The 20,117-nt window shown below is 47.3% G+C and overlaps 1 protein-coding gene across 5 annotated transcripts in view; it reads left to right on the top strand.

Annotated features, from left to right (window-relative positions):
* The window catches only part of NFYC (nuclear transcription factor Y subunit gamma), a 246,035-nt gene that overhangs the window by 65,018 nt on the left and 160,900 nt on the right, over positions 1 to 20,117 (top strand). For 4 of the 5 annotated variants that reach the window (XM_078681098.1, XM_078681100.1, XM_078681101.1 and 1 more), the window contains exon 2: positions 8,579 to 8,688. In XM_078681098.1, the coding sequence (XP_078537224.1) occupies positions 8,587 to 8,688 (102 nt within the window). In that variant the 5' untranslated portion in view covers positions 8,579 to 8,586. Of the gene's footprint in view, positions 1 to 1,070; positions 1,324 to 6,093; positions 8,689 to 20,117 lie in introns of those variants that run through there. The other variant, XM_078681102.1, reaches the window with a different exon arrangement.

Below are 20,117 nucleotides of genomic sequence, written 5' to 3'. Positions count from 1 at the left end.
AGAACGAGAGAGAGAGAGAGAGATGTGTGTATGCTGGGTCTGGTGGCTCAGTGGACGAAGGCGTCCGCTGCAGGGACCAGTGATCAACCTCATGGTACCAGTTTTTTTGTTTGTTGCTCTAGCCCTGCCCCCCTCCCCCACTGACCCCGCCCTCACCGGTGCGGCCCTCGCACACAAACCACACGGTAAATTTGGCCCCAGAGAGAGTTTGTGAGTACCCATGCATTAATGTATCCTTACACTTGAACAATTTTCTTATTCATATCATATAGTATAACATTCTCCTTTTACGGTTGACAGTTTAACCCGATTAAACCAGTACCAATCATGTACATTTGTTCTCCTTCCCTCAAACCCACCCTAATCTCCTACCCTCTATTACTCTTTCAACATTTCTTCCACCCATCCTCCCTATATAATTCGTTGATACCCACCCCTCCTTCGTTTTTCTCTCTCTCCCTTATTCCCTCGTTCCTCTCTATTGGCCTCCTTAATCCCTCTTACTACTTTCCTTCCTACCTTACTTACCTTCCTTCATTCCTAACCCTCCCTCTTCCCACTCTTCATTACTCCAACCATCTCTTCCCCCTTCCTCGATTCCTCCTTTCCTCATTCTTCCTTCCTATGGAATTCCACTGTCCATTCTGCCCATCTTCCTCTCTACCGCTCTTTCTTCATTATCTCCTTTCCTACTTCTTGCCCTTCTTAATCCCTCTCTTCACTCCTTAATCCTATACCTTCACCTTATTTCCTGAACCCTAATTTCAACATCACTTATTCCAGTCACTCATATCTTGCCTTTCCGCCTGTCACTAAGTCCTTTAATTGTTCTTCTTGCTTTCTCTCCTATCCTCTTTTCATCTCTCTCCCTCACTCCGTCCCTCTTCCTCAAATCCTCGCCATCTTTCCTACCTTCTCTTAATTCCTTCCCCCTTCTCATCCTTCCCTCTCCCTTCTCATCCTTCCCTCCTCCTTCTCATCCTTCCCTTATCTCTCACATTGCTCCTTAACTCGTCACACTCCCACAGTTCCATGCCGCGCAATTCAACACCACAAATATCCATTCCACACCACATAATTCACCAACAAACCCCATAATTCAACTCCACACAATTACATAACACACATACATCCAATTCCCCTACACAAATCCACTCCACACAACTCCTTAACTAACAATTACAATCCAACTCGCATGATTCCACTACACACCACATACATACACTCCATAATACATAGGTAAAAGACATTGTCATTTTCAACGCCAATAGCTCTAACTCAAGCAAATGCGAAAGCTATTGCATTCCTTTTTGATTCATACAAGTAAAACAAGCATTTACAATGCAATGGTTTTGCCTTTGTTAAAGTTTGAGCTATTGGCATTGCTCTTGACAATATTTTTATTTGTTTTTTTTAACATAAATAAATGGCATTGTCTTTTACAATGCCACTAGCTTGATCTCTCGCAAATGACACACACAAACACCCACAGAGAGCCCCCCCAATACACACTCAGAGGCCTCCCCACACACACACCCACACAGAGCCCCCCACACACACACCCACACAGAGCCCCCCCCACACACCCACAGAGCCTCCCTACACACTGCGAGCCCCCCCACACACTGCGAGCCCCCCCACACACTGCGAGCCCCCCCACACACTGCGAGCCCCCCCACACACTGCGAGCCCCCCCAACACACTGCAAGCCCCCCCAACACACTGCGAGCCCCCCCACACACTGCGAGCCCCCCCACACACTGCGAGCCCCCCACACACTGCGAGCCCCCCCACACACTGCAAGCCCCCCCACACTGCAAGCCCCCCCCCACACTGCGAGCCCCCCCCACACTGCGAGCCCCCCCACACACTGCGAGCCCCCCACACACTGCGAGCCCCCCCACACACTGCAAGCCCCCAACACACTGCAAGCCCCCCCACACACTGCAAGCCCCCCCACACACTGCAAGCCCCCCCACACACTGCAAGCCCCCCCACACACTGCAAGCCCCCCCACACACTGCGAGCCCCCCCACACACTGCGAGCCCCCCCACACACTGCGAGCCCCCCCACACACTGCGAGCCCCCCCACACACTGCGAGCCCCCCCAACACACTGCAAGCCCTCACACACACTGCAAGCCCCCCCAACACCTGCAAGCCCCCACACACACTGCAAGCCCGAGCCCAAGCGTAGTTACAGGCAAATAGAAGGGGGTCACGTAAATGAAAAGGACGAGAGTTCGTAATGATACGTGTATTAAGCACACAAACGCACTGGAGAATGAATAAAGGCAGTTACGCAGGTGACACTGGAGAGTAGTAGGAGAAGGTAATATAGTGTCATATAGTGACATGTAAGAAGCTCAAGTAGTGCATGGTCTAAAAACAGTCTCTGGGAGAGTCTACATCGAAAGAGGATATTAATATTGTGTGTCAATAACACAAGAAGAACCCCACAAAGGTATACAAGTAACAGAGGAGGGCGGGGGGGAGGAAATCATGGAAGAACCGCTAGTCGGAAGGAATGTAAAATGATGCACGTTTCACCTGCTGCGCTCTGTGGATGTCCAGGTTCTCTTCGGAAGACTAAAGAAAAGAAAAAAAGTACGGGGTGATTATCAGAGGACGAGAGTGCGAGCGGCGTGATGACTGACAGTGACAGGGGGTCTTACCGTGGTGGCGACTACTGGATACAAAGTCGGCCACGTGGTAAAAAGTACAGTAAACGACCAGGGCACCCCGTGCCAAAGGTGGGAGTACTGTACTGGACTTGCCCGCCCTGTGTCCGGTAAATGTGTGATGTTTGCAGCTTGGACTGTCGTAAGTGGCAAGTGGGACACAGCCAGAAGGGCTGGCCAAAAGAAGGCCAGTACAGCAGTTTTGTGTCAATATGGGTTCGTTTAATAGTGGTTTCTGTATGAGTACACCAGTACATGGATTTGTGGAGCCATGGAAAACGTAGGTAAGGTAAAAAGGCTAGGGGGGGAAAGACAGGCGACATCCTTAGCCTTTTTACTTTCTTTGAAATACCATTAGAATGCACAACCAGCCACAAATGTCCCCCATATTTCTTTAGTGGATGTTTCTGTTCTGTGAAGATGCCTTAACATTCTATCCACTTTTGCTCAATGTCCCTGGGCCACTATGATTTCCAATTGACTACTTAACTTCCCTCCGAGATACAGCAGTGTGTCGTGAAAGGTCTTAATTTGCATTTTGTGAAGGAGGTAGGCTTTTCTTTTGGGTGCTAAGGTCTGTTCTTTGTCCCAGGCCATTCACTCCTCACCCCACCTAGCCTGCCCTATTCATCTCTCCACTTATCCCCTGCTCTGCCGGCCCTCCTCCGTCTTTTCCACCTGCCACGCTCTCTCCTACTGACTGCATGTGTTCTCCCCCCCCCCCCCCCCCCCTCTAATAGACTTGTAGAGAGGGAAGGACAGATTCAGTAGTACTAGTGCGTGTTTTCTCCCTCAAAGTCCCTATTTCCTCTCTCCCCACCCCAGCTGCTCTTTTCTGCCCTTTTCATTCCCATGTCTCCCCATCTCTGTTCCCCTTCAGCTCGCGCTCAGTCCCCCCCCCCCCTCCCTTCAGTGCTCCCTCTGTCTCCCTCCTTTGGTCTGCACATGTCCCACACTATCTCCCCAGATCTCTCTCTCTTTCTCTTTTCACTCCGTCTTTCTAGCTCTCTCGTGATCTCTTCCGTGCTCACTCTCTCGTGCGGTCTGTCTTCTTGCACTTATCCCCCCGTGTCTCGTCTGTCACATCTCCCGCGGTCTCCTCCTCTTCCCTCCTCTCTTTCGCCCATCTCGCGTCCTTTCTCCTCCTCTTATCATCCCGCCGTTATCCCACCTCTCCCTTGGTCGCTCTGTTGCTGTTCTGCTGCATCTTCTTTCGCCCCTGCTCCCTCTCCTGCGCTCTCTCAGTGTTGTCCTTTCTCTCTCCCTCTTTCTGTCAGGCACTCTCCGGCTCTTTAATCTCTCTCCCGCTTTACCCGCCTTCCTTCTTCCTTCTCTCCACACCTTCCTTCCTGTCTCTATCGTGTTCGGTTTTTCTTCTTTACTTGGCTGCTCTCGCACTCCCTAATTGTTCTCTCTTTTTTTTCCTCCTTCCATCGCGTCGTCTGCTCGCCTCCCTCCCCAATGGTACCCTCCTCTCTCCCGCGCTCTCTCTCTCTTCCTATCTGTCTGATGCTCTTTTGTCTTTTTTCCTCCTCTCCCTCGTGTAGGTGTGTTTTTTCTCTCTCCGTCTTTCGCTCAGCACTCTCCTCATCTCTCCGTCACTTCGTCTGTCTCAGTTTCTCCTGCTCTCTGCCCACCTCTCGTGTTCAAACCTCTCCCGCTGGTCCCCCATCTGCTGTCCTCTTTCTCTCACCCGCCTCGCCCCTTCTCTCCCTCAATGCTGGGACCTCGGCGGCCCCTGCCGCCTCCCCGGCCCCTCTGCCTTACCTCGCAGCGCCGGTCTGAGCTCGCCATTGCTTGAAGGATAAAGAGGCTGCGAGGGGCTGGGGTGCCCCCTCCATGCCTGCAACCTCCGGTCTCCATGACAACAAGGACGCTGCTCCCTCTCCTTCCTCATTGTGTCTCTGAAAGCATGTGGAAAGGGCTGGTGGGGGCAAGGGGGGAGGAGGGAGAGGAGATCTGGGGACGGGTGCGAGGAATGGAGCAGGGGGGCTGAAGGGCGGAGAGGGAGAAGAGGAGGAGGGAGAAGGCATCATTGGAAGGGCCGGGGTGCAGATAAGGGGGGAGTAGCTGTGGGGAGGATCAGCGATGGAGGAGTGGGGAGAAGAAGGAAAGGGGGGTAATCGGTGAATAGCAAATGCAAACTCCTGCACCTCTCAGCATCCAGAGACCCGCAGACTTCCACCTGCCCTCGCTGCAGACCTGGGGGTACAGTGGGCATCTCTACCAGCGCCCCGGAGCCACGGGGGGTGCCCCCAGCATTCACAAGCACCCACAGTCGTCTACCCCGGCACTTAGTGACGCACAGCCTGCCGCTGTGCTCTCTCTCTCACAGGGAGGGTACACCCAAACACCCGTCCAGCACACTTCTCACACCCGAAAGTGCACTCTAGCATCCCCTCTGTACCCATGCAGCTACTGACGCCCCCAACACCCATCTAAACTCGGAGTTACAGCTGGTGGTACCCCCACCGCTATTTCCCGCCCGGGGAGTTTCAGGCTGCGCCATCAGCCCGCGGAGCGTTTCTCTCTCATATATGTTATGTTGAAGGAAATTCCGCCTGCCGATTCTCCGCAAATTCGAGGATTTTTGGTTCCGCCTATTCCTTTCAACCCAGTACAGAGGTGGCCCTTGGGACGAGGGTGTCCACCTGTCAGTCTGTCCGGTTTGTGTCTGTAGGTGAGCGCTCACAGGGGCGTGTCCCTTGCCTGCACCCTCTTAGCGGATTCGGCTCAGTATCTGAACTGCTGCTGTGGTTTTCGGGAAGGGTGCGTCTCTGGTTCTGCCGTGTGCCTGTTTTCACCGGTCAGGGGTGCATTTCCACGTTTTGCTGAATTTTAGTAAATAGTAACCTAGGCGCGATTTAAAGGGCTGCAACCAGGAAAGAGAAATGACCCGTAGGCAGTCAGACTCCCGAGGACTCCCGTTAAGGTAAACAGAACCCGGAAGACGTCGGCTGAAATAGCGTGTGCACGGGAGCACCAACTTAGTGGGAATAGAAAGAAGCAGCGGGAGGGGGGCGGGAACGGCCACACACTGACAGCGGAGGGAGGGGAGGGGGTGAGGAGGGGGGGGGGGGAGCGGGAACAGACACACACGAATTTAAGGCAAAAAAAAAAAAGCACTCACGCAAGCAGGAAGGCGGGTGCCGGCTCAATGCCGGACCAGATTCGGGGGCGTTCCCGAGAATCGGCTTTCGGCTGACGTCGCGTGACGTCGGCAAAAGCCAAAGAATCTCGGGAACGCCCCCGAATCTGGTCCGGCATTGACGGACAGGCCCCTCGTTCAATGGCTAGGCTCCATTTATGGAGCCAGCCAATGAATGACGAGGGCCGACCCAAACCCACACTACAGTTCTCATCAGGTTTTCGCCTGCGCGAAAAAGATGCGCAGAGCGCATCTTTTCGCCAGGCAAAACCTAAAAAGGCGCATGTGTCATGCGTCTCTGGGGAGAGGATGTGGCCTCACGGCTAGACTGCTGACTTTGGAGCTGGTAAACCAAGGTTCGAGCCTCGGGGTCGACTCCACATTCTGTAATTCTGGGCAAACCACTTAATCTCCCCGTGCCTACCAAAAAAAATGAGTGACCTTGTGTAACGTAACTAGTGCTAATGTAAAACGCTCCAATACCTTCGGGTTGCGTTTGCGCTATATAACTTTGCAAAAAAACCAAAAAACATTCACATGGTAATGTATGCACGTGCCTACACAATAATGTAGTCAGTCTTCTTTATTGTAATTTTTCATCATGCTACACATCAGCCACACTTCTCTACGACATAGCTTAGAAGCAAAGTCAAAACCTCTGGCTAACCACTTATAAGGTCTCAAAGGCGAGATCTATTGACTATGCCAATGCTTGTTAGTAACTTTTGATCCGATCAAACTAGTTTTGTTCAGGTCTGCAGATTATGCAGCAGATGATGGATTTTTTTGTCAAATGCAGTGAAATCCATAAGTATGCGTAAAACGTAGCGGCCACAAAATTGTATCATTCCATTGGCCCTGAATGTAAGCGAACAGCTCCACTCTGCAGCAGCGCATAAATTCATAATACAGCTCTTGATCTAGTACAGTCCAGGCCGAAGTGCTGTGTTAGCAAAAGAGGTGAGCAAACCAACAACTTAACCGGAAAAAAAAATTGTCTGGCTTGACAATAAGAGAAGGTGCTGAGTCTTGAAAATATTTGGCATGTAACGATGTAAAATATGATAAAGTCTCATAAAAAAATACCGAATGTATATTTTTTTAGTATAAATCCTTAACCATAGTACTTTAGAATATACCACTGCTCCGAATGTCATTTATTAGAAGTGATAGTCTTTAAACATGAAGTGATAAAACATTTGCAAACATCTGCTGCTTAATCTGAACATTTTAACAGACGTGCGTTTTTAGTTCAAACGGATCAAAAGTCACAAAAACTGCTGTAGGTGTGCTGCTGCTCAGAGGAAGGACTTTGTAAAGGTTAACCAGTCATATTCCAGGTGCCGATGGCTATATTTAAATCCAACACTGATATTGGTCATGTGAGTCCTTTGCCCAAATACTGTTAACGAGTAACAAGCATTTGCAATGCAATAGGTCTCACATTTGCAAGAGTTTTTTTGGAATTGTAAATGACAATGCCTTTTATATATGTGTTTTGAAAAACCTGGGTGGTGAGGCTTTCTGAGCGATTGTACCGTTTTAAAAAGCTCCTTGGGTGAGTTGGCAGCAAGAGTTTTTTTCCAGTATAAGATGTATTTTTTTTCCTCAATTATAAGTGTATTGTACTTCTCTGAATTAGGCTTTTTATAATTTTTTCAATTTCACAGTACTTTGATCTCCAAAAATTATCCTGCGCTTTGGCATTTCTGGTTCATTTTCCTTAATTTTGGGGAAAACCACGGTGCAGTGGGTTTGGTTATAAATGTTTTTAACCGGCACCAGATTTGCGACGGCATTCAGTATCCACTCTGTAAGTTTAGCTGGTGCTCTATTTGGGTCTGAAATTATTTGGAATTGAGGATTTTAAAAATGTTTCATGATATGTGGGCATAAACAGATGGCTTTTTAAAGCATTTCTCAGAAAGCACTTCTGAAATGATCCAATATTGACAGATGCTGTACTGGCCACAGTACACCTTAGCAGCAGCCATGATGTGCCATGAGTTCACTTATTTTAGCAGCTAAGGTGTACAGTTCTACTGTAGTTTAAAGCTTCAGAAGTTTCAAAATCCTTATTATTGTGTGCATAAAATAGACCATCTATATTGAACTTGTTGTTAACCGGACACTTCGATCTTTCCTTAGCTGTGTGAGGGTTTAAAAGTTTTCTTTAATGGTTTCAGTATTCGGTGAATGAATGCTCACCTTAGAGGAAGGTCAATGATCATTGGCACAGGAAATGAAATGCAACCGCTTCAAACCATGCAGTGGTTTCCTTCCACGCATTTAAAAAAGCTTGGCAGTGGTGTGGATTTCGTTTTTATTTCTCTCCTTTATAGCGAAGACCACTAAGCTAGAAGCACTGCCAAACAAATGTGCAATATTTCTTGAATAGGAAAATACTAAGAGTATTTTTGCATCTGGAGATATTTTTCGATCAAAATTACCCTGCTTACTTAGCTCACATTGTATAACAAAGACAGAGAGTGATGGTCATATCTTCCAGGTACCCTGCCACCGAGTTGCTGGCGAGTTATTTAAATTGAGACTATCTTTTGACGGTGTGATTATGCATGAGAGAGACTGGGCAGCCGGTGTACCTTGATGGGAACAATGCTCTTCATTTTGGCATGTTGCCTCTTTTCCCTGTCATCCTGGTTTGTTTCTGCTGCTCAGGAGTTATGTGAGAGTTGCTCATATCATACTCTTGTCTTACTTGGATTTTTATATCTGGTTTGTTTTGCAGTTATCACAATGTCTACCGACGGGTTCTGCGTTGGCGGCAATGGCGATGCCCAGCAGTCACTACAGGCCTTTTGGCCCCGAGTGATGGATGAGATCCGCAGCCTAACAGTGGTAAGTTGGAAGCAGTAGGTCCCTTTTAATACCTTTTCATTCATAATCCAATGGTGTAGTAAAGTCACTATGGTGCCCCCCACAGTAACATATGCGTTCTTTAGATTATTGCAGTCTGATAAGCAAAGGGTCCGCTATCTGCGTTCTGTCTTGTTTCAAGCTGCATCTGTTTGATCACTAACTTGCATACTGTCCGCCTTTTGAAGTACCCTTCCAAATATAAAATAGCAGTTCACTTCCCCTTAAAACTGTGAATGCGGCTCATAATTGAGTTTTACTGCCTATTTGTAGTCCGACCAGTAGTACTTTATCTGCTTTTCAGTACCAAACATAGTTAAGCACACGTGCGGAGATGTTGTACGCCTTTTAGTTATTTCCTGTTACTTTAGGTTAGATTTGCACCTGCTCTGGCTCTACCATGTCATTGGATTTACTGCCAACAGAACCTGTTGGTACCTTGCTATTGCCAATTTGTTTTACTTGGCCTACTCCGCCTTACTGTTCACTTTGTCAGCCCATGGAAAGAGCCCCTAGCACTGTGACCTAGGGAACAACTTCTTTTGAACTTCGAGAATGGGGAAGTAAGTCCTATTGGTTCATCCTCTGTTATTAGTCGGAATATCGAACAACAACTTCAGGTAGATCCGCATACAAGTCTGTGAAACAGTTAAAGTGAAATCGAGCGGCAATGTTCTTGACAAAGTGTCTTCTGAATCGTTGAGACCAAGCCGTGAGTATGGGAATCATTTTTAGGTCTCGTGACCTACAATGCGCGCAAGCGCATTGAGGGATCGAGAATTCAAGTGCTCAAAATCCTCATGAAACCACCAGCTTTTTGCTGGTGTTTTCATGAAGTTCACGTGGCCACAGGCACGCGCTTTTGGGCCATAAACTTGCATAGCCAGCTTCCCCCAGGCCGTAGCAGCACTCCTCCCACACCAGCACCTCCCCTCGCAAACACAGCCTTTACTTCTCCTCCCCTAACTTTGCCGTCAGAACTCTGCTCTCCCCTCAGGCGCCGTGACATACTTCAAAGGCTTATCACTTCACACGGCCAGCAGGCCGTGCAACCAGAGCACTTCAGTTGGTGCGCAGCCCCCCTCCCAGCACTGCCTTGTTTTCCCTTTCTTTTCTTTTTCTTTACATTTCCTTTTAACCGTTTTACTTGGTCGTTAGTCGTTTATTAGAAGATTCTTAAACTATCAACAACAATTACAATACAGCAGCTGAAACAACAGCACTTTGAAATCGAGCGTTTTGTGTTTTTTACAATATATTTAGTATTGTTAAGTTGTACTGTTTTCTTCTCCTTCCTGCTACCCAGGCTCCGCATTTCACCCATTGAAATAACTTTAGAGCAGCATAAAAGGGTATACAAACAAAGTAATGTAACTAAACAGAACATATATTCTTAACTAAATGTGGCATATACATGGATAATATATGGAACGTATGTAAGCATAACATACCATATGTAGAGTGCAGAGTGCAGATTCAGAGTGCAGTGTGCAGATTGTGGGTGCAGATTGTGGGTGCAGATTCAGAGAACCTCAGCAGCACCACCACCACAGCATCAATCTGTGCAACCATTCAACAACAACTGGTTCAATTGTTCTCTCAATGTTTCAAGCTTTATTACAAATGTCACAAAAAGATGTTATTTCACTTCTGTTCTTGGATTTTCATCACAATAAAATACACTGAACATAATCTTCACAAACGTTATTTACAAAAGTTTAAGCTATTGCCAATATAAATTACAATCACTTTTATTTAAGTATTAATTATTTAAAAAAATTAAAAGCCGTTGCTATTTGTAATATCAATACATCTAAGTCACGTAAATACAAAACATGTTGCATTACAAATGCTATAGTCGTCACATGTGCGAAAGTTAAAACTATTGGCATTGACAATGACAAAGCTATTAATTTAGCTATTTTCAAAATCAACACATAAATAAAAAAATTGTCATTTACAAGACCAACAGCTCAAACTTTCATAATGCGAGACCTATTGCATTGCAAATGCTTGTTTTTCCTAATTTGGAATAAGAAGAATTATTGATGGTTGTTAATTCTCTGGGCACAGGGTAGGAATTCTAACACCCTCACACTGCAATACCGGAATCGGTGGGTGGTCTTTAAGAGGTGTGGTTATGACGCCAGACTTCATCCTGGAGAATTAAGGAGTTATTACATAGAATTTCATTGCTTCTTGCTGGACAGCAGTGAGCTGTTTGTGTGCTACATATTTTATGAATCCTTTGTGAGAAAGTGGCTCTATATATACTGGACAATAATGAAGTACAGTGTGTATAAAGTCCACAAACCCCAAAGGTATAACAGAGGTTAAAGTCAGGACTGACCTTTCTCTCAAAAGTGGTAGCTTGGTCGAGCAGTAAGGCAGTACCAGAGGGCAGTGCAAAGCATTTGTTGTACACACTCAGTCAGCAAAGGATTTCACACACTCAATGACTGAACTCCAGGCCAACGGTGTTTATATCCGAAGATATAGTTTTTATTTTTAGAACCAACAGGCTTAAAAATAAACTTTGCTAGGTATGAGAACTCTTGTGTAATTACTTTGCAAGGAAGCAATAAAGCTGGTGAACACAATAGGTACATGAGTTGCTGAAGACAGCTCAAGTCTAGACACACTTTAGCATTGAGCTCAATGGATTGTTACCATAAAAGTACAGTTGATTACAGTACAGATTACTTTAGTAGTTCCAGGACCAGATCCTAGATTAAGTCCGGGGGTCTAAGTGGCAACCAGATTAGCAAAAACGTTTTGGTTACTAAGGTGAATTTTCATGAATATAAAGCGGTTTTAAAAGTTCACAGTTCGAAACTTTTCAATGACAATCTTGCAATGTTATTCAATGGGAGAAAATTCAGGTTGCAGATAAAGTATGATCGCGTTACTTTTGTAATCCAGTACTGGGCTTCTAGGGCCAGCACTGGGGTCTGAACTTAAAACAGTTAGGTAATTGCGTTTCAGTATTTCGTATGATTTTTAAAGAGTATTTCAAATTTTCAAAAGTAGGCACTTGGAAGAAATTTCATAGAAAAGCATACAATGGGTTCCTTTGGAGAAAATGCACATTAGTAGCAAACCCGGTAAGGATTACTTTTGCGGTACAGTACCGGGCTGCGAGGTACAGTACTGGCTTCTCGCCTGCTTGCAGGTGAGTACTTCGGAATTCGTTCCTGTTAATACCTGATCCCTGAGAAGGACGGCCGGTTGAGACCGATCCTGGACCTCAGGATTTTGAATTTTTACCTCCGGCAGGAAAAGTTCAAGATTTTTAACCCATGTTCAGGTTCTTAAGGCGGCAGGAAGACTGGGTGGTGGTGTTTGACTTACTGGATGTGTATTTCCACATCCCTATTCTGAAGTCACATTGGAAGTTTCTCCGGTTTACGGAAGGGTCTCAAACCTACTAGTTTGAATCCTCACGTTCGATCTCACTTATGCACCACCGGTCTTCACTAAGGTGATGAAGGTGGTGGCATCACACCTCAGAAGGTCGGTGATTCCAGTTTTCTCCAATCTGGACGACTGGCTGCTCAAGCAAGATCGCCAGAGCTGGTGCTGCGTCACTTGCAAGTAACAATGCGACTGTTGTTCAACATGGGTTTCCCGACTGGGTCCGCAGTCAGTGCAGTCTGTTCATTGGGGCAGTACTAGACACCACTGTGTCAAGCTTTCCTGCCTCCGCAGAGGATTCCTTTGTTTCACCATGGATTTGTTATTGCAGTCCTGAATGTTCTATGGGTTCTATGCCTGCTCGCTTACTGCATACTCTTGGTCAACCATGCACGCTGGCTTATGAGGGCAGTCCAGTGGTGCCTCCGCAGGCAGTGGTATCAGCACAAATGAGATCTCTCGGGGTGGGGTGTGAGGGAGGAAGGGAGGGAATCTCCAGAGAGACTGCAGCGGGGCTGTCTTGGTGGAGTGTGCCGGACAACCTGTCTCAAAGAAAACCTTTCAACCTCTTCTACCAGTGGCCACAGTGATCATGGATGCCTCCACTCTAGGGTGGGTGGGCTCATCTGGGGGATCTGGAGGTCAAGGGTCTTTGGTCTCCAGAGGAAAGGCTGCTCCACATCAACCTTCTGGAATTGCGGGCAATATGTTTGGCTCTTAAGGCCTTCCTTACCTCCCTTCGAGGTCAGTCAGTTCTAGTCCTGACGGGCAACACTACCGCAATGTGGTTTATCAACAAGCTGAAGGGGGGTAGGGTCATCATCGCCGTAGACCGGCGCGGCGGCTCTGGTCCTGGGTTCAGGGCTACCAGATTTGCGTGATTGCAAATCATCTGGCCGGGGTGCTGAATTTGCGTGCGGATAGTGTCGGCAGTACTCAGTCGACCACGAGTGGAGGCTTTACCTGGAGGCGATTTGCAGCATCTTCAGGTTGTGGGTGTTTCCTTGGGTGGACGAGTTTGCCGCTCACGAGAAGGCGCACGCCCTGTCATTCTGCAGTCTCCAGTATCCAATGCAGGGGGCGTTTGGGGGGTGGAGGGCGGTCGGAGGGGAGGCGTTTCAACTGAATTAGAGCTTTCAGCTTTTTTGCCCATTTCATCCCAGACCCTTGACCCTTCTGGTTCTGAGGAAGATTCGCCAAGACCAGGCCCAAGTTATATTGATTGCCCCTGATTGGCCAAGAAGGGTGTGGTACACAGATCTTCTTTACCTCTCATCGCACCCTCTGCCTCCCTCTCAAGGCAGACCTCTTTTCACGGGGGCAGGTTCTACAACCCCACCTCCAGAGCCTGCATCTTCATGCCTGGAGATTGAACGGGGCAACCTGAGCTCTTTCTCCTGCCGAATGTGGTGGATGTTATTTTATTGTCCAGAAGACATTTCACCAAATCTGTTTATTTGTAAGACTGCAAAATGGGCCTCCCTCCACACTTTTCCAAAGCAGCATTTCTCAGATTCTGAGGTGAGGAGGGATGGCCATTTTGCACAATCTGTGCTGCAGGACTTTTTGGTGTGAGTAGGTGGATGCCCTCGTCCGGGAGCGGAACTGCTGTGGGATTAAATTCAAAACGTGAGGAATCCACAGGCAGATGTATCCATCAGAAGAACATGTTACTTACCTTCCGTAATGCTTTTTCTGGTGGATATAGTATCTGCCTGTGGATTCCCTACTGACACACCATCCTCCCCGTTGACCTACGTTTACCGAAAAAGTTTTCTCTGTATGACATCTTTATTTTCCTTTGTCATTTACTTGCCATATTGTTTGCTGTTAGGAAATGCTTTGGTTTTAGCTTTTCCTCTTTGCCATATAATGTGTATATTTGTACATATGTTGTATGCTGTGTATGCTTGTAAAATGTTGTCTGTTCACCTGTTCGTCTCGAGGGCATGGAAAAAATTTGTGGAATTGACGTCTGGACACGATGAGGTCTTCTTATGGCTATGATGTCATTCAGTCTCGTGTGTAGCCGTGCCATTATGACGTCCTCTTTGACGTGGGAGAGCTAGGAAAAAAGTTTCAGTCGAATGCTGACGCAGGGGTAATTCAAAAGGTGAGAAATCCACAGGCAGATACGGTATCCACCAGAAAAACGTTACCGAAGGTAAGTAACTTGTTCTTCTGCGCTATGAAGAACAGTGACCTGATGCGTGTGTGAGAAAGTGCCATCTCTTGCCTTGGTATGCCCCCAATCTTTGCTGAACTGCTGTTGTGCTTTGACTGAGTGTGCCCTGAGCTCCTGCCAACCAGGTGCCCAGGGCCTGTATTCCCTAAAACTGTGTTGAAACTAAAACTCAATTGGCATCTCTGGCCACCTGTTAGCCCCTAGTAGATGGTACCCAGGGCATGGTGAGCAGAGAAGACCCCTAAGGGCTGCAGCACTTATTGTGCCACCCATAGGGGCCCTGTACCCTTACACCCACACCCTGCCTTTGCAGGCTGAGTGTCTAAGTACAGAAATAATCGAAGGGTCGACATGGCACACATCCCTGTGTGCCATGCCCACAAAACCCACTGCCCTGGCATACCTCAGTCACCCCTCTAGTTGGGTGCCCTATGCCAGTGGTGTGGGCACAGATGCATGAGCCTTGGGCCCCTACAGTACCCAGGGCCATTCCTGGGCACTGTAAGTGCAGTGAGTCCATTAAGAGTATATGGTACTGGGAGGTTGTCATTACGAACTCCACAGCACCATAAGGACTACTCTGAAGACTGACAAGTTTGATATCAAACTTCTTAGCACATTAAACCCGCACTGATGCCAGTGTGGGATTTGATGTAAAATACACTGGAGGGCATCTTGGAGATGCCCCCTTAAAACCTAACCTACAATCCACGTCTGGTCTGAGAGGCTGCCACACAGCAGACATGTTGCTGGACCCCTGGGTGGAGAGCCCCCTGCTCTCCTGGGCCTGCAACAATGCACATCCTGGGCGAGGTGCTAAGTCTCCTCCCCCAGGATGGGCAGGGGGACAGGGGGAAGCTTCAAAGGCCTGCCGCCTTTGTGAGCTTCTCCAGGCCACTTGCTGTACTCAGCAACTGGCCCCCACCAGTCCTGACCCCCACTTTGGCTGGAAGACTGGCGGGAAACCCTACGTCAGGAAGGAGGGGGTGCCAGCCTGTGCCAACCCCACTCAGATGGGAGAGGCGAGGTGAAGCACGACCCCGGGCTCCGGGCATCTTAAGGATGGGGAGCCCTGCCCAATCACAGCTAGGCACCTGCCCCCCTACCACAGGAGAGGAGCAGACTTGGGGGTGAACCCACCCCAGGACAGGGACCTATTGGTCCCTGCCCTTGCCCTACCTGTAACGCCCCTATATTCAGTATTGGGGGCACCCTGAACTTTCCTTCCTCAGATCCCGTTTTGAAAAACAAGAAGGACGACCTGCCGTGCAGCTGCTAACCAAAGGACGACGACAACTGACTTGGCCCCAGCCCACCGGACTCCCATGAGCAGAGGCTGTGCTCCAACAACCATACCCCTGGTGCCAGCCAGGAACCACAAACCCAGCCCACACTGCACAAGCCGAGCCCGGCCTGGGCCCGAGTGAACCAAGACCACGAGGTCGTCCCCCCGGCGACTGAGACCCGAAGTCCAGTGCCCAAAGACCTTCCTCGACGACCCAGACCACGCCTGCAGCCTCAGACTCTGGGACCCCCCCAACCGCGACCAGCTGAGGGTAAGATTTCCTGACGCCAATAGACACCCCTGCACCCGGCGCCCTACGTCCCCTTGTGCTTTCCTTTGGGGTACCTACCTCTTCTCCAAGACCCCAACTTACCTCTCGAAGTGGTGGTCACACCTGAAGAGTCTCTGTCCCCGAGCCTTCAGCCTTTGTTCACTTTTGAACTTACCCATTGGATAACATTGAGCGCCCGACGGCTCAAAAGCACCCTGCACCCAGCTGCCCAAATGTTGCTGGAAGTGCAACTACTGCCCTACTTTACTTCCCCACTTGCCCTAAGTAAGGGACCAGGAGCTCAGCTCCCACAGCCGCGTGGCCTGCCTGCTTGCAGCCACCAACCAAAGGCCCCCTACCCTCCATTGGATTGCATTGGGCCTACTCTCTCTGCACCCGGCTGCCCCTGTGCCGCTGAGGGTGTGACAAATGTACCTTTCCGACCCTGGGAGACCCCTGAGTCTATTCCCAGAACCTTAACCCCACCAGTCGAGTACTCACCTGAAAGCCGATAGGTCACTTTCCTTCCATAGGCTAACATTGGCAGGTTTTCACAGGAAATTTTTTCTAAGTATGGAGTTTTGAAACTTTAAAATATTACTCTAAAATCAGCCGAATAACGATTTCCGAAATACTCACCTGGGATCAGGAGAGAAGCCAGTGCTGTACTTTCTAGCTCAGTATTGAACAGCAAAAGTAATCCTAACTATACTTACCAGTTACATGCTTTTTCTTCCATAGGAAACAATTGACTGTTTTTCTCTGAAATTTCTTCTGTCGATTTTTTTCAAATTACAAATATTCTTTAAAAATCGTACCAACTACTGAAACGTAAATACTTACCTGTCTAAGGTAGAGGTCCCAGTGCTGAACCTAGGAGTCCAGTACTGGCTTACAAAAGGAACGAGAACCTACTTAAACTGTGACTTGAATTTCCTTCCATAGGATAACATTGCTAGTTTTTCACTGAAAAGTTTCTAAGTGTCAACATTATAAATAAATTTATATCCGTTAAAAATAACAACTGTAACCAAAACGCTTTTAATTAACTGTTTACAGCTTAGGTCCCAGGACCTAATCCAGGATCCAGTTCTGTGGTTAAAAAAGTAATCCTGAAAGTAATCAACTGCATTTATATAGAAAAACCCATTGAGTTCAATGTTATATTGTGTTTAGAATGGTGTTGCCTACTGCAACCCCAGTAGCTATTGTACTTACCAAGTCTATTGCCTTTCTGCAAAGTAATTACCTAAAGTCACTCATATTGAGAAAAGTATATTTTGATACCTGTTGGTTCTAAAATAAAACTACATCTTTTGATATAAAAACCATTGGCCTAGAGTTCAGTTCTTGAGTGTGTGAAACCTTTTGCTGACTGGGTGTGTACAACAAATGCTTTACACTGTCTTCTGATACTGCCTTACTGCTCGACCAAGCTACCACTTTAGAGAGTAAGGTCAGATCTGACTTTAACCTCTGTTATACCTCTGGGGATTAGGAACTCTATACACACTGTACTTTGGTCCAGTGTATATATAGAGCCACTTTCTTACAGCGTGTTTTGAGGAAAGCCAGATCGGCACCTGTTGAAACTATTGTTGAACCATATGAACTAAATTTGAAACATATGAACTAAATTTGGATGAAATTGGAGTGCTGATGGATTAAACAAGATTAAAACGGAAGAAGCAGTTTGAATGTTTTGACTCAATTCTTTGGTTGTGCATCCTGGCGCGTGAGGAGCCTGACGAGGCTTGAGTGTTTTTCCAAAAGGTTTATTTTGCCATGTCGACGTGGTGGTTTAAAACTGCCCACACAGGCTACAATGACCAGCTTGAGACCTGTTTAAATGGTTACTTCAGTGGGTAGGACAATGAGTTCGGCAGGCCCACTAGTAGCATTTCATTTACACGCCTTGGGCACATGTTTTACTACTTTACTAGGGATTTACAAGTAAAATAAATATGGCATTTTGGTATAAGCCAATGCTACCCTTTTTAAAGTCAAGAGTGCAAGAACTTTAGCCCAGTTAGCAGTGGTAAAGTCTGCATAGTCCAAAAGCTAGCAAAAACTGAAGTGGGCAAATGCAGGTGGCTGCAAGGCAAAAAGTTGGGAGAAATCCATACCAAGGATGTCTGGCCCAACAGAGCGCCCCTGTTCATTTGTGTTCACTCCCATCCTCACCATCCCCTCTTCTGCTCTATAGTGGGCACTGCAGTTGACCTTGTTGTTGTCTGATGCTTTTAGAATGGCCTGACATTGGCTAACCCATTAAATGGCGTCCCTGGCCATGCTAAATGCAATGTGACGGACATCTAAAGTGTATAGAAAGGTTTTAGTGTGGCCAGTTGCTGCATTGGCTTGCGGCAAATTATAAAAGCGGTCGCCATGGGAAAGCGAGATCATTATCAGTTCATATTTTTCGAGGTCCACTGTTTTTTTTTGTTTTTCAATAAAATGATTAGTCAGATCTTATGTAGAATAATCTAGTTTGGAGACTTCTAATCTGCAGTGCCACCTAGTGTTGTCACACTGTCTATTTCAGAGCATCTTTTATTTGAGCTCTTAAATGTTAGTCTTGTGTATCTTCTGGGGAATGAAAATGTATCTTCCTCATTGCAGGGGAGGTGCCAGCCCCTTTTATAAGAGCAAAACCTCAGACCCTCGAATGGATGTTCTGTGTCATGAGATTATTATTTCTGTGCTGTCCATACACTGTGGCATTTTCAGCATTTGTGGAGCATTTATGGGAAATGTATAAACCTTTTTTTCTCAAGAAAAAACATAAATGACAGCAAACCAGTGTACAAGAGGCAAGCTTGTTAATTTTTCTTTTAAAACGATATCCAGTCAGACACATTGAGTGCAACTTGCATTTGGTTGAAAGCACCACTGTGGGCTCTCGTAAGGAAATGCTCACAGTGCCAATCGAAGCCTGCATCTTAAAGAATTCCAGAAGCTGCCAACCTTTCCATTATGCATTTTAAGGTTAGTGAGGCAATTTCTTTTTTCTGGCCACTGAGAAGGAATCCCAAAAGTCTTCGTTTTTTAATGATCACTTTTGTCATCTTCAATTGAATTTTTTTCTTCTTTTTGGTGATAGACGCTTTTGCTGCCATTTTGTAAGGGGGATGTCTCTTCACTTGACTTATCACGTAAACTCTAGTTGACGGGTATCTTCCTTGTGATGGAAATAAGTCTTAGATCAGTATATGAGGTTTGTGTTGTCCTTTTGGCCTTTCACCCGATCCAAACATGCACAATATGCTCTGAGTCTTAAAAAACAGAAGTGAGTTTTCCTCCAAGCCTAACAGTGGAAAGTTGGCTATTTTGCCTTTTGGTCCCCCAGCTGCAGCAGGGCAAGGGCATCATTATCCTCGGTTTATGCCCTGGCTGTGAAACAACCAGCTATTTGGATGTTTGTCGAGATAGTTTGTGTTGAATGAGTCAAAGTGTACTATTTCATAGACCATTCCATTGGCGTGAAGAGGTTCTACATTGTGAAAGTGGATGTCATCAAGAGCTTAGGAGTCAAAAAGAAGACCCTATGTTCGAGGCATATGAGCTGCAGATTGTACACTTAGCATTAGATCGCCACCTGGTGTTGGGCTCGGATGATTGCAGGTTGTTGTTGTCTTGGAAGAAGGCTTTGTAGTCACGAGATAGGTGACTCCTCCCTTGGACAATACTGCGCATAGGCATCTGCTCCATCCTTAGATTGTTTTTTTCCGCCACTGGGTGTGGATGAAAGTTTCTCCGCTCCGGCTAGAAAAATACTTTTCAAACTTCTAAAAACTACCTTCCACATCGGCTACAAATGTTTCGACGCCATCAGTTCCATTCCGGTCATCGACGCGTGCCGTTGGGCCTATCGACGCCGTGCGGCCTACACCTCATGGTCTACCGCCAGAACATGACGAATCGACCTGCACAGCTTGTGCATCCTTCCGATCAAAGAAAACCATCCAGGATCGGAGGGCCTGTCGACACGAAATGAGGAGATCAGCTCCGGAACCGGAAGATATCTTCGATGAAGAGGTCCCGCTCGTTCCCGAAGAAAATTCGCCTGATCTCCAGATCGTATCAGAGGCAGACGACTCAGATGACTCCATTCCATCGGGTCAGCACGTGAGTTACTACTGCCCCTGCACCACATACAGTTCCCAAACCGAAGGCAAAGGTCAGCACTCCGCTCGCTGGGCCCAGTCGTGACCGAACACCTGCTTCGAAAGCCCCGCCTTCGAGCCCGGCTCCGA

Source organism: Lissotriton helveticus, chromosome 3_1 (genome assembly GCF_964261635.1).
Source record: "Lissotriton helveticus chromosome 3_1, aLisHel1.1, whole genome shotgun sequence".
Taxonomy (NCBI): Eukaryota; Metazoa; Chordata; class Amphibia; order Caudata; family Salamandridae; genus Lissotriton; species Lissotriton helveticus.
The sequence above is the reverse complement of the archived record's forward strand: the minus strand, read 5'-3'. Positions and strand labels throughout refer to the sequence as shown.